The 14,791-nt window shown below is 62.5% G+C and overlaps 5 protein-coding genes across 10 annotated transcripts in view; 3 read left to right on the forward strand and 2 right to left on the reverse strand.

The window, feature by feature from the left end:
- IRF3 (interferon regulatory factor 3) overlaps positions 1–2,448 on the forward strand; it is a 3,180-nt gene extending 732 nt beyond the window's left edge. For 3 of the 6 annotated variants that reach the window (XM_069103335.1, XM_069103337.1, XM_069103336.1), the window contains 6 exons: positions 440–658; positions 747–819; positions 905–1,000; positions 1,104–1,487; positions 1,577–1,695; positions 2,109–2,448. In XM_069103335.1, the coding sequence (XP_068959436.1) occupies positions 440–658; positions 747–819; positions 905–1,000; positions 1,104–1,487; positions 1,577–1,695; positions 2,109–2,291 (1,074 nt within the window). In that variant the 3' untranslated portion in view covers positions 2,292–2,448. Of the gene's footprint in view, positions 1–439; positions 659–746; positions 820–904; positions 1,001–1,103; positions 1,488–1,576; positions 1,788–2,108 lie in introns of all 6 variants that reach the window. The other 3 variants (XM_069103338.1, XM_069103339.1, XM_069103340.1) reach the window with 3 other exon arrangements.
- A 320-nt stretch (positions 2,449–2,768) lies between these two features.
- Positions 2,769–10,494, reverse strand: SCAF1 (SR-related CTD associated factor 1). The gene is made up of 11 exons (XM_069103334.1): positions 10,347–10,494; positions 8,882–9,022; positions 8,728–8,785; positions 8,503–8,597; positions 8,284–8,384; positions 8,071–8,192; positions 5,232–7,970; positions 4,947–5,029; positions 4,632–4,862; positions 3,220–3,348; positions 2,769–3,136 (listed from the first exon to the last, which is right to left on the reverse strand). The coding sequence occupies exons 2-11, from the start codon at positions 9,014–9,016 to the stop codon at positions 2,945–2,947; spliced, it is 3,885 nt and encodes a 1,294-aa protein (XP_068959435.1). The 5' UTR covers positions 9,017–9,022; positions 10,347–10,494; the 3' UTR covers positions 2,769–2,944.
- Positions 10,495–11,660: 1,166 nt separating this feature from the next.
- RRAS (RAS related) lies at positions 11,661–13,758 on the forward strand. Its single transcript, XM_069103342.1, has 5 exons — positions 11,661–11,849; positions 12,303–12,390; positions 12,503–12,605; positions 12,896–13,123; positions 13,348–13,758. The coding sequence occupies exons 1-5, from the start codon at positions 11,676–11,678 to the stop codon at positions 13,436–13,438; spliced, it is 684 nt and encodes a 227-aa protein (XP_068959443.1). The 5' UTR covers positions 11,661–11,675; the 3' UTR covers positions 13,439–13,758.
- A 446-nt stretch (positions 13,759–14,204) lies between these two features.
- The window catches only part of PRR12 (proline rich 12), an 11,368-nt gene continuing 10,781 nt past the window's right edge, over positions 14,205–14,791 (reverse strand). The window contains 1 exon segment of the mRNA XM_069103353.1: positions 14,205–14,791. This exon segment is cut by the window's right edge and continues 89 nt beyond it. Within this exon segment, the coding sequence (XP_068959454.1) occupies positions 14,494–14,791 (298 nt within the window). The 3' untranslated portion in view covers positions 14,205–14,493.
- NOSIP (nitric oxide synthase interacting protein) overlaps positions 14,683–14,791 on the forward strand; it is a 23,181-nt gene continuing 23,072 nt past the window's right edge. Inside the window, exon 1 of the mRNA XM_069103363.1 lies at positions 14,683–14,686. The gene's annotated coding sequence lies outside the window, so the exon portion shown is untranslated. The remainder of the gene's footprint in view (positions 14,687–14,791) is intronic.

Genomic DNA, 14,791 nt, shown 5'->3' on the forward strand with positions numbered 1-14,791 from the left:
GGGGGGGGGGGGCGGCGGCCCGCTCCGGGGGGGGGGGCGGCCGCCCCCCCGAGCGGACGTACCTTTTTGTGTGGGGGGGGGGGGCGGGGGGTGCATCGCAGGGGGGGGGGGGGGGGGGGGGGGGGGGGGGTGTGATCCTGGCTCCCTTGGTGTGGGGGGCCTTGGCCCCGATTCCCCGAGGTGGGAGGGGCTGGACAAGGCCTCCGTTGGGGGGGCGTGGCCCTGCCCCCATGTGACCACGACTCCTTTTCAGTGGGAGAGGCTGGGCCAGACCTCCCATGGGGTGTGTGTGTGTGGGGGGGGGGGGTGACCCTGACTCCCTTGGGCTGGGAGGAGCTGGGCCATGCCCCCTCATGGGTGGACTGCATACCCTGGGGTAGGGTGGGCCACGGAGAAGCCATATTTTGCCACCTGCCCCATGCCCACCCCGGCCTGCCAGGCATGGGCGGAAGCCAGTGGCTGCTATCGGCCTGGTATCGATATGCCTGACCCGGCCACGTGGAAGCGTAATTTTCGGGCAGCCCTGGACCGCAAGAAGAATCTGCGCGTGGTCAGCAACCACAGCCGGGACGAGGAGAACCCCCACAAGATCTACGAGTTCTTGCCAGGGGATGGGGAGGGCTGCGAGGCCGGCCCCACCGCCGAACTCGAAGACCAGGTTAGGGCCCGGCTTGGCCGGCAGTGCAGGTGGGAGGACCCGGGCTCAGCCGCTCTCCATGGTACCACCTCTGCGCTCCCCTCTGCAGGAAGAGGCCATCCAGGAGATCATGGGGGCCCTGAGCCTGTCCACTCAGCAGCAGCAGCAGGACCAGTTCGGAGGTAGGCCCGAGTGGAGCTGCAGCCAAACCCATGGGCTCCTGCCTTCGCTCTTCCCCAGCTGAGCTGACCTTTGCTCCTCCCCTAGCCTTCAGCACCAGCTCTAACCTGGAGCAGCTCCCCCAGACACCAGAACCAGCCCTGTCCTGCAACCCCTTAATGCCACTTTTTGCCAGTGGCCTCCGTGAGTACAAGCCAGCTGGGGAGCGAGAGGTCTTGCTCTTCAAGGGAGGGAAGTGGGGCCTTCCAGATGCCTGGGGTCTTCAGATCTGCCCATCTTTCTCCAGAGTCCGAGTATGAGGTGACAGCCTTCTACCGGGGCCGCCAAGTCCTTCAGAAATGTCTTTTTTGCCTCAAAGGCCTCAGGTTGGTAGGGCCAGGCCCAGGGGCTGAGACCTGGATGGAGCTTGAAGGAACACCACTGGCCCTGCCTGAACCGAGCAGTACCCTCACTGACCAGCGGGCAGCACATTTTATCAGCAGGGTACTGGGCAGCCTTGGGGCTGGACTGGCCCTGTGGACCTCCCAGACTGAATTGAGGGCACAGCGCCTGGGCCACTGTGGGGCCCACTGGGCCCTGGGAGAGCAGGCATCCCCTGGGGCCACAGGGAAGGAAGTGACCAAGGAAAGAGCTGGCCAGCAAGTCTGCTACATTCCCGAGTTCGTGAATGGTGAGGCTGGGCGAGGCTGGGCTGGCTGGGCAGGTCAGGCCTGGTGAGTGCCCCTGCTGGAGCACCCTCGTTCTTTTCTGTGCCCTCAGACCTGATCTCCTTCCTGCAAGGCAGTCACCGCTCACCCCAGTACACTCTCTGGTTCTGCCTCGGGGAGTCTTGGCCTACAGAGTCGCAGCTATGGACCAAGAAGCTTGTCATGGTCAAGGTGCCCCCACAGACCCAGAGGAGGACACTCCGATTTCAGGGGACAGCTTCTTACCACTAGCCACTGAAGGCCCAGAGTTGGGGAATCTAGCTGTAATTCCCTGTTCTATTACTTAAGTGACACCAGACAAGTGCCTTCCTCTGTGCCAAGGGGGTGGAGTGGTGTCCAGACTGGTGCTTCCATGAACACCAGTGAGCACAGGAGGCTCTGCCCTTAGGATCTGGGTTTCAATTCTAGCTCTGTGCCCAGACCTAGCCAACCACTGGGCCAAGGGAGGGTCACTGAAGTCCGGGAGCTTGAAGGGCTGAACCTTAATGAATACATGGAGAAGACTGAGGCCCTTGGCACTGCCATCACTTCCTCTGGTTGGGAGGGAGGCTTCTTCCCCTTTTTAGCCACTCTCTCTTCTCTAGGTGGTACCCACTGCACTGAGGGCACTCCATGAGGTGGCCCAGGCTGGGGGAGCATCCTCACTGGAAGAGGTAGACCTGCACATCTCTGGCAGCCTCTCCCTGTCCCTGGCACCTGCCCACCTCCACGACTACCTGCAGGGACTGGCGCACAGCATGCAGTGGGAGTCTGGGGCTCACTGCTGAGCTCTCTCTTCTTCTCAGCCCAGATGCAATGCCTGGCTCCACCCCCTCTCCAGTCTTGGGGACCCCAAGGCAAACCACCATGACCCCCATCTCTGAGCCTGTACCCTCCCTACAAAATAAAAGAGTTGACATTTGTGTCTCTTCAGTTACCACACAACCTTGGACACGTCTTTGTTCTGTGCAGTGAGGCAGCTCCCGCCTCCCAACTTAAGGAAGGGACCTTGAGCCCCAGGGTCCCCCACCTTTCTGAGTGTGGGCTGGCCTCAGGCCTGTATCCACCACAAGGATCGACATGGGGATGCCTGCGGCCCTTCCAGAAGCTGAGCTCTGGGATGTAACTGGGAGGGTGCGATACACATACCCACAGCCCCAGGGGAAAAGAGACTCCTCCGTTCCCTCCACAGGTCCAGCCAGCCTCCAGTACCCTCCCCATCTCCCTGTGTGACCCCAGGAAAAAGAAGGGGCCAGAGGCAAAGCTAGAGGGTGTAACATTTCATGAAATCCTTAACTAGGGCTGGAGAGGAGAGGGCACAAGGATGGCAGAAGTGGGCCAGATGGGTCCCCTCCCCTAGCACCCCCCAATCCTACACAGCTGTGGCCATGGGGGGTAATGAGGAGAGACATAAATACGTCTGGGCCCAGAGAGGCAGGGCTCAGAGCGGGGGCACGGGCAAGACCGGGCCACACTTGTCAGGAGGCGCGGGCTCCTTGGACTGCCTAGAAGGCCCGGAAGCGTCGCCAGGCTTGCGGCCATGCTTGCGGAAGTAGCGGTACCGCTGGACGTAGGCCCGGACCAGGTTGCTCACCTTCACGGGGTTGATTTCCCCACTCTTGCTGTGACAGATCTGGTAGCAGGGAGGTCACAGTCAAGGCGAGCTCAGGCCCAGACAGGCCGCCCCTGTCCGGCCCTACCCTCTCCCTCCCCTACCTTGTGCACTGCCTTCCTCAGGATATCTTTGTACTCTTCCTTGGTAATGTCTTTCTTCTGGTAGTAGGGTTTGATGGCCAGCTTCACCTCCTCCACGGCCCGCTCCTGCGTGTGCAGCTTCTTCAGGTACTGGGACATACACAGGCCGGGCTGAGGCTCAGCAGGAGGCCAAGGGGCGCTGCCCCACCACAGCCAGCAGCCCAAGGGCAGTGGCCAAAGGTGCAGCCTTCTCATCTCCTCCCCTCTCTGGGCCTGCCTTCTCTCTCTGCCTCCTTCTCCCTGGCCTAACTGCTCCCCTAAACAGGCCCTCTCACCATGAGGCACCTCGGGGCTCTGTCCTGGACCCTCTTTTCTTTCCCCTCCATGAGACTTCACTTGGGGATCTCCTCAGGGCCCATGGATTTAACAACCATCTCTATGCTGACCATTCTCAATCTACTTTTTTTCTTCCGCTGACCCCTAAGCCCAACTGACTTTCAGCCATCTCAAACAGAACATCTTTGATTCAGTGTGTCCAAACTGAAGTCATGCTCCTTAGCCCTCAAGCACCCAGCTCCACCGCCTTCCCCACGACTATGGAGGCCACCCCCTGGCCTCCTGCCTCTCTCCCCCCAGATCTGATGGATCTGATGTGGTGCCAGGGCCAGCATCTCGAGCATGCCCCCGCCTCTCCTCTGACCCCGACCCCACCCTGGGCTACAAGCAGCAGCTGCAGGGGAAGGGCTGCCTCCAGATTTTCCGGGGCGGCTGGGTGGAGCAGTGACTAGAGTATTGGCCCTGGAGTCAGGAAGACCTGACTCCAAATCCAGCGTCTGACACTTAACTAGCCATGTGACCTAAAGCAAGTCACTTAACCCCAATTGCCTTGCCTTCCCCCCTCCCCAAAACAAACAAATAAAAATTAAAATTAAAAAAAAAAACAAAGTAATTTTCCTTAAGCATAGACCTGACCATATCACCCCCCGCTCCATAAACTACAGTGACTCCCTGTGGCCTCTCGCCTTTGGTGCCCTTCAGAGCCCAGGCCCCACCTGCCATTCCGGTCCCATTGCTCCTCACTCCCCAACACACATTCTTGAATAAAGTGCCCCCAGACTCCAGGCCATTCCACCTCTCGGCTCTGAGCATCCTCTCTGGCCATCCCACAGGCCTGGAACACCCTCCAATCGCTCCAACTACTGACCTTGCAGGCTTCCTTTACGCCCCAACTCCAACACCACCTTCACTAGGAAGCCTGCCGGCCCCCTCTGAATCCCCAAAACTTGCTCTCTCCAGCAGACTAGATCTGCCAGGATCCTAACTTTGGGCCTGAGGCCAGGACACAGGTCAGGGGGAGGGGAGGCCCTGCCAGTCCCCTTGACCTCCCTGGGAGCCATCCCACTCCAGGGGCACTCCACTCCAGGGGCACTTACTTTGTCCGTGTCCATTCGCCCATCGGAGCTGCTGCTGCCTTCCCTGCGGTCAGGGCCCCCAGCCAAGCCTCCAGGTGAAGGGGGAGAGGAGCTGCAAGCACCCAAAGGCAGCCCCATGCTGCCCCCACCGTGAAGCAGGTAGCCTGAAGGCCCAGGGGGGAGCCCCAACACAGTCCCACCTGGGGCCTGAGCCCCACCCAAGGCCGAGGGTGGCTTTGCATGGCTGAGGATCTGTGGGGAAAGTGAAGATGAAGGCTGATGCTCAGGGCCCCCCAGTCCATCCCCAGTGCTTCGTGGCCCCTGACAGATCCCCACCTGGTTGGTGGCCTGGATTAGCTCCTGGGCCTTGGCCCGGCTGGCCAGATTGGCTTCCTCCATCTTGAAGAGCAAAGCAGTCACTAGGGAGAGAGACCAGGAAACATAATGGGCCAACCCGGCTCATCGAATGCTGGGCCTAGTCTCCTCCTCAGTCTGGGCCCACACCACCTCCCAGGCCCTTCTACTGGCTCCAAGCTCTCCTTACTGCAGCCCTAAACCCTTCCACATGCTTCCTGCTGCCCCAACCCATCCCCACTCCCCTCTGGATCAGCCCTGACTCACAGGCCAACACACCGCTGGTGGCACAATCCACCCCAGCTGGCAAATTCCAAGGCATGGAAGGTGGGGGTGCTGGGGGTTGGGGGGTCCGGGCCGGGGGCCCCTCCTCCGGCGCAGCCTCGGCTGTGCCCATCCCGCCTGGCCCTGCTGCTCCGGCTGCTCCTCCTCCCCCAGAGGCTGTGGTGGTGCCAGGCTGCTCCTCTTCTTCTTCCTCCTCCTCCTCCTCCTCCTCCCCATCTTCCTGGTCTCCTCGGCCTCGACCCCGGCCTCCAGTCCTGGCTGGTTCCTCAGGCAAGAAGGACACATCGGGTGTCTTGCAGCTGCTGTCCACAGTCTGTGAGTCAGGAGTGAGGGCCGGGGGCGGTGGGGCTGCCTTTGGCGTAGGGGGACTGGGAGGCTTGCCTGGGGCCCGTTCCTCCCCTGACCAAGAGGTCTCCTCAGCTCCCTTGGGTCCAGCCTGGCTACAGCTATCAGCCTTGGACTTCTTCAGGGTCGTCCCAGTGCTGCTTCCACCAGCCTTCTTCTTCTTAGTTTTGGTGCCTTTCGTCTTCACCTTTGACCCTTTGACCTTTTTGAGGCCAGTCTTAGCCTTGATTTTGGCCTTCTTGAGCTTGGGGCCTCCAGGGACCACCCCTTTGCCAGGCTCACCAGATGCTTTCTCATCAGCCTTTAAGAAGGGAGAGCGGCTCTCGCGGTCACGGCTAAACTTGACCCCTATGGAGCTGGGGGCTGTCGCCGTGGCCACCTCCTTGGCAGAGGTTGTGCTGCTGACCCCCTCTCGGATCAGGACTGCCACCTTGGACTGAAGCTTGACCTTGCGCCCGCTGCCCCCACTGGCAGTCTTGGGGGCAGCTTCTTTGCCTGAGGACGGCCGGGCCTTCTTGGACCCTTTGTCCCGCTCGCGCTCTGCACCCTCTGAGGAAGTCGCCTTCTTCCTCCCCTTCTCACGGGGGGCCAGGGCTGCTGAGCGTTTGCGCTCCTTCTCACTAGAACCCTTCCCACCCCCACCCCCCCTTTCCTCACAGCTCAGCCCTTCTGAGTCATAAAGAACCTCCCGCTTGGGCAGGGGCGAGGCTGGGGCAGGGCCGCTCCCGGCCACGGAGGCCGAGCGGGACGTGGGCTTCTCGGCCCTCCCCACTGTGATGGTCCGCTTGATGGAAAAGAGATCATGGTCCGTGAGGTCCTGAATGGATGGGGGCACAGCCCCCCGCCGCCGGCTCTCCCTCTCTGTCCCAGCCACTGACACCTTTTCAGGGTCCCCCCCACCCCGCTTCTCGCCCCTTGACCGAGACCGCTTCTTCTTCTTCTTGCTGCTGCCATCGCTGCGGTGTTTGGTCCGGTGCCGCTCCCGCCTGGAGGACGAGGAAGTTGGAGGGGGCGACGCGGACGACCTTCGCCGTCGTCTCCTCCGCTTCTCTCGGGACCGGGACCGGCGTCCCCCTCTCCTCCTCTCAGAGCTCGGCGACCAAGAGGACCGTGGCCGTGGGGAGCGGGAGCGCGACCGGCGGCGTGAGGAGCGAGAACTAGGCTTGTGGTCCCGTGACCGGTGCTTCTTGGGGTCCCAGGCCACAGGGGCTGGGGGGCTAGGTGGGGCCGGCGGGGCCGGTGTCTCCTTGGCCTCCCGCTTGTGATCCCGCTTGGATTTCTTCCTGGGCGGCTGTGGTGGGGCGGCAGGGGCTGCGGCTGGGGAGGGAGACCGCTGCCTATAGCGCTCCCGACGCTGGGTCAGGATCTTGCGCCGTAGATCCAAACCGGTCCAGCGGGGGTCAGAGGACGTTGCAGGAGGCACAGTGGGGACAGGGTCACCCAGGTCTACCTGCAGGGCCCCCTCACCATCAGATTCTGCGTGCAGAGACAAGAAGTCATCGCCCTCAGGACCCCGAGCTGGCGGAGGGGGCAGGGGTGTAGCTGGGGCAGTGGCAGCAGCACCAGCAGGAGGGGGAGCTGGCCGGGGTGCTCGGCCCCCAGCTCCACGGAACAGGGCCACGGGGGCAAAGCGCAGCTCCTCCTCTGGCTGCACAATCTCCCCTTCCTCAATCTCAGAGTCTAGAGGTGGGGCAGCTGGAGGGAAGGGGGCCCCAGTGGTAACAACCTCCAGGGACACCTTGCCCTCCCCTCTTGAAGCCTCTGCCTCAGCCCCCACCACAAAGACCCGTCGGCGTGGGGGGCCACCCTCCACCCGGGTTGAGTCGGCCTGGGGTGGGGAACCAGAGCCTGTTGGGGGTGGAGGCTCTGGCCCAGGGCTCTCCCCACTGGGGAAATCCTGGCTCAGACTGTTATCATCATAGATGCCTGCCAGAGTCTCTGAGATGCGACTGATGCTGTGTGAAAGGCCTTCCTCATCCTCTTCCTCTTCTTCCTCCTCCTCCTCTTCTTCTTCTTCCTCTTCCTCCTCCTCCTCTTCTTCCTCCTCTTCCCCAGGAGACGGTGTACCCCCTGAGGAGCTAGGGTTGGAGCCCGTGGGCTCAAAGGGGTCATATTTCTGCTCGGGTGCAGGCGGTGGGGAATAAGCCTCATCCGTAGGGTGAAAAGGGTCATAGATGTCATAGCGCGGAGCTGCAGGAGGAGGTGGCGGGGGTGGGGGGGAGGACGATGAGGACCGTGGGGAGGACGAAGGAGAGGAGGAGGTAGAGGAGGGGGCCGGTGGTGGGGCTGGCCCCCCATCTCCTGTGCCCATGGTCAGCAGCGGGAGACGGGAGGAGGCACTGGTAGGGCCCAGGAAGCCAGGCTGCAGCAGAGACCCTGTGGGAGGCAGGGAGGGAATGGGACACCATGAGGGTGAAAGGTCGTGGCTTCTCCCAAGCAGCCCTCCCCTCCCACCCTGGCTCCCCACTCCGGTCACCTGACTTGCTGACCCGCCAGGCCCGGCTGCTGTGGAGTGGATGGGAGATGGGTACAGAAAGAGGAGCTCCATCTCCCAGATGGACCTCAGCCACCAGCTCCAGCATCTCAGCCGGCTCCTCCCTGCAGGGGAAAGGATGACAGGATCAAAGGACAAGCTTACCCCATCCTGGCCCCACCCAGCTGCAACTTTCCCTCCAGTTCCACCACTCACTCTACAGCTGGGAGGTCCAGCCGGCCTGGGATCCAGGAGTCCACGGGCTCAAGCACTCCCATGAGCCCAGCCAAAAAGCTCTGGGCAACAAGGTCCACCACCTGTAACCAGAGGAGTCTGACTCTTCAAGGAGCATCCCTAGGACCTTAAGCCATCCGGGACTCTGGCAGAGAGTCCCCAGCTCCCCCCAGGGAGCCACCACCCAGCCCCCAAACTCACAGCAGCAGCATCAGTCCTGCCTGCTCCCCTGAGGCAAAGCTCAGCTCTGGGGCTCCGGCAGCGTTTCCTTCGGGGACCCCGAACTCGAGGAACATCTGGGGGGGGGGGGGAAGAAAGAGAGATCAGGGCAGGGGATCAAGGCCAGGGCCAGCAGAAGCCTGAGGAGGGGTCAAAATTATCAGATAACTGTGAGAAAGCCAAACCACAACCCCAAATGCTCCCTACCTTTCTCATTGCTCAGCTCCCCCTGCAGTGAACTCCCTACTGCCTGCTGGAGAGCCCGCTGGGAAACGGGAGAGAAGAAAATCCTTCAGAAGTCTGGTCCCGCAGACATTCTCTGCCCAGCGACCCAGGGGTCACCCACACTTAACCCACTCACCAGGATGATGGCTGAGGGCAAGGGGGCTGGGCTAGGGGTCAGGGCAGGGTCTCTGTCAGGCAGGCCAGGGACCTCTCTCCTCTCATCGTGAGCCTCCTCCCCCGAGGCACCTCTTGGCTCCTCCTCATCCTCCATGGTCACCTGAGGAAGCGAGGGGCTGCTGGGCAGGCGATCCCCCCCAAAAAGCAAACCCTTTCCTTTGCTGCCCACCTGTCCCAGCCAGTCTCTGACCCAGCCCCACAGGGACATCCCTCAGCCCCAAGAGCTCCTTCATTTCTTACTCCTAATGACATTCAGGCCCCAGAGGAATTCCTAACCTCCACTGCCAAACCAGCCACCTCCAGACCCCTCCATCCCAACCTCATCCGCCTCTCCTGATCCCAAAGGCCCCCCTACTTCCCACAGAGAACCTCGCCCTCCTCAGATGGCTACAGGTGACCCCTCTTGCCCCACATAGCTTTCTCAGGCCTCCAGGGATACCCAAACTCACATAGAAATCACCTATTTCTTACCCCAACACTGTCACTAGGGTCTCCTGCAAATTCTCATAAAGACCTCCACTAATAGCCCCCCATCTCCCCCGAACTCCCCATGTTCCATCTCACACCTGGCCAGCCCCTTCCCCATTTATGAGCTCTACCCCCCAGAAGCTCAAGTTCTGCCAGAAAGGCCGGAAGGGCAGGCCGGTGGGGGGCAGAGACCCCAACCTGGGCTTTAGTGTGCTCCTCCACACATTTGGGGGGGTGGGGTGTGAAACGGTTGATTTCCTTAAAACCCCGGACCATTCACCCCTTGTCTTCCGCTCGGCCCTCGTCAATGCCTTTCCGCTGCCCCCGCCCCCACCAGCACACTCTGGGGGGCATGCCCACTCCCTGGACGGGGCGCTCCGTCCCGGCCCCTCAACCTGGGGTGCCACAGCCCACAAACGCCCTCTGACAGCTGGGCGCCCCTCTCTGTGCCCTCTGCCCCTTCCCCACCTCCGTGGCAGCCCTGCCCCTGGCCCTTGGGAAGGAGCCCCGCCGCCCAGAGACACAGCCCGAGGGCCCCCATCTGGGGGCCACCCTGCACAGCCCAACAAGCCAAGGGTCTCCTATGCAGCGGCCCCCAGCCGGACGGCCCGGCCTCGAGGGGTCCAGCTGCACGTCCGCACCGGCCGGCCCGGCCCAGGGGGCTCTTGGGGGCGCCGGGGGGGCCTGCGATCGCCAGGCCCTGCGCGACCCCCCCGGCCGCGCCCCAGGCCGTGAGCCCCTCCCCCCGTGCTCCGGCGGCCGCGTCGACAGGCCGGGCCGCGTCCACCGCGGCGCTGCTCCGCTCGGGGGCCTGGGCCGGGCGGCCATCTTACCCCGGCGGCGGCGGCGGCGGCGGCGGCGGCGGCGGCGGCAGCGGCCTGGGCCTCGGCGCTTCCTTCCCTGCCCCGTCCGGCCCTCCCTCCGCTCGTCCTTCCCCGAGCCCGTCCGCCCCTCACCCGCTCGCCGCCGCTCCTCCTCCTCCTCCTCCTCCACTGCCTCCTCCTCCTCCTCCTCCGCCTCCGCCTCCTAGCTCCGCGGCCTCCTCTCTCTCCTGTCGTCTCGATCTCCTCTCGCTCGCTCCTCCGGGGGGGACGGCGGGGCGGGGCCGAGCGCGCGCCGCCGCGGGGCACGCCGGGAGATGTAGTCTCACTGACGCGTCGCTCGCCCGAGGCAGACGGCCGGGGAACTGTGCTTCCCGGTGAGCAGCGCGGTGGCACGCGGGTGCAGCCGGGAGGTGTAGTTCCTTGACGCGCGGAAGCGGGGGAAGGCCAAGCCAAGCTAGGGAGGGAGGCAGGGAGGAAGGGAGCAAGGTAGGTGGGGCTGGCAGGGCCGAGCGCGGCTCCCCCCCTTCCCATCCGACCCCACGGTGCCCTGCGCGCGGACGGAAGGAAAAAGCCCTCAAGCAAAGGTCTTCGGGAGTTGTAGTCAGGCGATGCTGAGGGACAGGGAGACCAAAGGGAATCGCCTCACCCAGCCTTGGCTCTCACCCTCCCTCCAGGGACCCCGTCGCCACATCCATCCTAAAGGATCTGGCCCTGATGGGAGATGGGAGGGAGGGATGAAGGGAACAAGCATTTACTGAGACGAGCGGGCCAGCCCTCTTTAGGCCTCCGTTTCCTTCTGTAAGATCCAGTAAGATAAAGAAGAGGGGGGGGGGGTATATTTGGATGGGAAAAGGTTTGACCCAGCCCCACAACTAGGGGACCCGCGGCGCCCCTTCCTCCAGTCTCTGGCCTCCGGACTCATGAGTTTGGAATGCGATGACTTCACGACCCAGCCGGGAGCAAGAGCCCGCCCCCTCATTCTCATAAACCCGCCTCCCGGGACCCCATAAAGGCGAAGCCCCAACTATATTAGCATAGCCCCTCCCCCTCGTCCCGTCAGTTCCCTGTGCCTCCCTACTTAACTTGGGCCGGAGGGACCCGAAGGGAACCGTCGTTTGCCCGGCCCCGCCTCCACGGACAGGACACCGCCCCGACCCTAACTAATGGATGGACCCTCTTTAGCGCAGCCCCGCCCAAGCCAGGAAATTCCACGAGCTCATTAACATAGTCCTGAGCGTTCCTTCTCCCATTGGCTGACCGCGATGGCGTAGCTCCGCAGCCCCCCCTCCCAAGGTCCTGGACGTTCCACCTGGAACCTTAGTAGCTTGGCCGGGAGCGCCCTCCGGTGCTCATTAGCATGGCTCCGCCCCCGTGCCCTCATTAGCGTTGCTCCGCCCCTGCCGGGCCGGGCCGGGCACCTCCCTGGGCCCCGAGGCGGCGGCGGCAGCGGCGGCCGGCGACATGAGCGGGGTAGCGGCGGCGGCGGCGGCTGGAGCGGGAGCCGGGCAAGGGCGCGGGCGGGGCCGTCCAGGGGGCGCCCTCTCGGCCCCGACCCTGGCCGGGGAGACGCACAAGCTGGTGGTCGTGGGAGGAGGCGGCGTGGGCAAGAGCGCGCTCACTATCCAGTTCATCCAGGTAGCGGAGGGCGCCTCCCCAGGCACCCCCCCCCCACCCCAGGCGACCACGGCCCCTGCCCCGGGTCTCCCGGGAGCCCCGCCCCCTGGAGCCCCTCCCCCGGGGCTGTGCGCACCTCCTCCACACGTGCCGCACTAACCATTCTCCCGGCGCTGGTGCCTGCTGTCCCCCTGCTCCGACCCCGCCACATTCCACCCCAGCCCCGAATCCGGTCCCCGGCCTTGGCCCTGGCCCGGGGGGAGGGGGGGGGCCGCCCCAGCAGGAAGGGCGGGAACTGGAGGCGGGAGGGCTCCCCCCTTCCGGGCAGAGCCGACAGCGGGATCTGGCCGCATCCCAGGCTGGGGAGGGAGGGAGGGACTGGAACAGGCAGAGCCTCGGGGAAGGGAAGACACGCGGGAGAGCGCGGGCGGGGGCTCCCCGGACGGGCCTGATTTCCCATTCCTTCGCCGGCAGTCCTACTTCGTGTCCGACTATGACCCGACCATCGAGGACTCGTACACCAAGCTGTGCAGTGTAGACGGGATCCCGGCGCGGCTGGACAGTGAGGGGGAAGGGGGCTTATTGGGGAGGGGGAGGGAAGATTTGCGGCCGGTGGGGCGGGGGAGCTGGAAGGAAGGTGTAGGGCCCCCCAATCCCTTTTTGCCCCTCCCCAGTCCTGGACACCGCCGGGCAAGAGGAATTTGGGGCCATGAGGGAGCAATACATGAGAGCCGGCCACGGCTTCCTGCTGGTATACGCTATCAATGACCGGCAGAGGTGAGCTACCTAGCTGCCCCAGCCCCTAAAGGGTGCATGAAAACATCCGAGCTAGCCTCGGTGCTTACAGAAGGGACCAACCAGCTTTGGAACTTGAAGGAGGGGAGGAGTGAAGGCTAGCCTTGGCGCTTAAGGGAAGGACGGCTTGTGGGCTAGCTTTAGCACCTGCCGGAGCAAGATTGAAAGCTGGTCTCAGTGGTTGGCAGGACCTCTGAAACAGCAGGGGGTGGGCAGTGGGTGCCCAGCTTAACTCTGCTTCCTGGCTCCCCTGTCTGCCTTCCCTGCCTCAGCTTTAACGAAGTAGGCAAGCTTCATACTCAGATCCTCCGAGTCAAGGACAGAGATGATTTCCCCATCGTGCTGGTGGGCAACAAAGCCGATCTGGAGACCCAGAGACAGGTACCCCGATCTGAGGCCTCAGCTTTCTGTACTTCCCGCCACATAGCTTATTTTGAAGCATCGGCCAAACTTCGGCTCAATGTGGATGAAGCCTTTGAACAGCTGGTCAGAGCTGTCCGGTGAGAAATGGCCTCAGTGCCCCCTCCATGAGCCCCAAGAATTGCCCCCCCAACCTAGTGAATAGCAGGGGTTCCCACATCTGCCTCAAGCCTTGGTGCTCCTTCCTGGTAACCTGGATGGTTGCCACCCAAGCCCATCCCTAGCCCCATTACTGCTATAATATGTACCTGCATACTCTCAGGCCCCACTCTGACTCCCCTTAATGAAGTATATTCCTCCACAGGAAGTACCAGGAGCAAGAGCTGCCCCCCAGTCCTCCCAGTCCCCCCAGGAAGAAGGCTGGGAGCAGTGGTTGCCCCTGCCTCCTCCTTTAACCCTTCTGCCTTGGGGACCAGAGCAGCACCTTGGGAGATGGTTCTGTACCAGTCTTGCTGCCTGGGGCCCTTCCCCACAGGGGGCCGTTACCTCTCCTAGCCAATGGCATGGATTGACTATGGGGAAGGAGGAGTGCAGGGGAATCCCTGAAGCACCTCACTCCTGCCCCTCCATGTCCAGTTACACTACACCACCCAGGTCCCTGGGCCGGGGCCACCCAGTGCCTTCCTCACAGCACATACCTTCCTTCTCTTCCTCAAAATCACGATTGTATATACTCTGCCACCCCATCTCTCAATAAACATCACTGCCAATACCAGACTGAGTGTCAACCAATTCCTGGGGAAGGGACCTATGACCAAGCTTATAACACGCCCAAGAATCCCTGGAGTAGATGACCAGCTGGACAATGCTTCCTGGTTCCATTTGCACAGGGAAAGCCTAAAGGCACAGCTGCTGCCTGAGACTAGCCCCTACTTGGGGGGGGGGGGAGCAGGTCACTTCCAGCCCCACTAGGGAGGGAGGTCCAGGCCACAATCCCTGCCCACTTCCAAAGCCCCTATCCCAACAAATGGTCACCCATTTTCCTTTGGAAGTCTTCAGCGATGGGGGGCTCACACCCTGCTTCAGCAGCATTGGGATAGCTCCCATTTTTACAGGATCATAGGAAATGCACCCCCCCCCCAAGGTTTCTAAGAACTACCTTGTCCCCTCCCCCCTCCCCCCCACCGCAGCGCAGGACAGAGGCACACAAGGGCCAGCCCATGCAAATAAAGTGGTTGCTGTTCGGGAGCCTGGCTGGTTCTGTGTACACAGTGTATACAAGGTGAATTGTTTAGAAGCCCGAGAGAAAGACAGAGCGAGAGACGACAGGGTAGAGGAAGGGGTTGGGGAGGGGTGGGGGGTGGACAGACTGATAAAAAATAGAACCACATTCAGACAACACTCAGAAACTGGAGTGAGGCGGGCCAGGGCTGGGCCAGGGACCAGACACAAAGCGCTGTACGTAGAAAAGGGGGGGGCCGGAGCCAAGACCCCTTCTCGTCCCCCTCCCCTAAGTCCCTCCCCAAAGGTATGTACAATAAATAAGATTAAAAATAATTAACAAGCTGAGATCCCCTGCCCCACCCACCACAGCCTCTCCCTGCCTGGGGACGGCCCTTGAAGAAAAGGTCTGTTGGAAGCAGGAGCACTCCCTGGACCCCCCACCCATACATAGACTTTTCCTATACATTATGTACATGGGGGGAGGGCAGAGGAGGGGAGGGCAAAGGAGGGAGGGGACTAAATAGACATTTATACATATATATATAAATAATTTCTCTGTACAGTGAAAGGGGGTGAGGGGCAGG

Source organism: Petaurus breviceps, unplaced genomic scaffold (assembly GCF_028583685.1).
Source record: "Petaurus breviceps papuanus isolate PSGF00001 unplaced genomic scaffold, PetGlider_PUasm1.0 577, whole genome shotgun sequence".
NCBI lineage: Eukaryota > Metazoa > Chordata > Mammalia > Diprotodontia > Petauridae > Petaurus > Petaurus breviceps.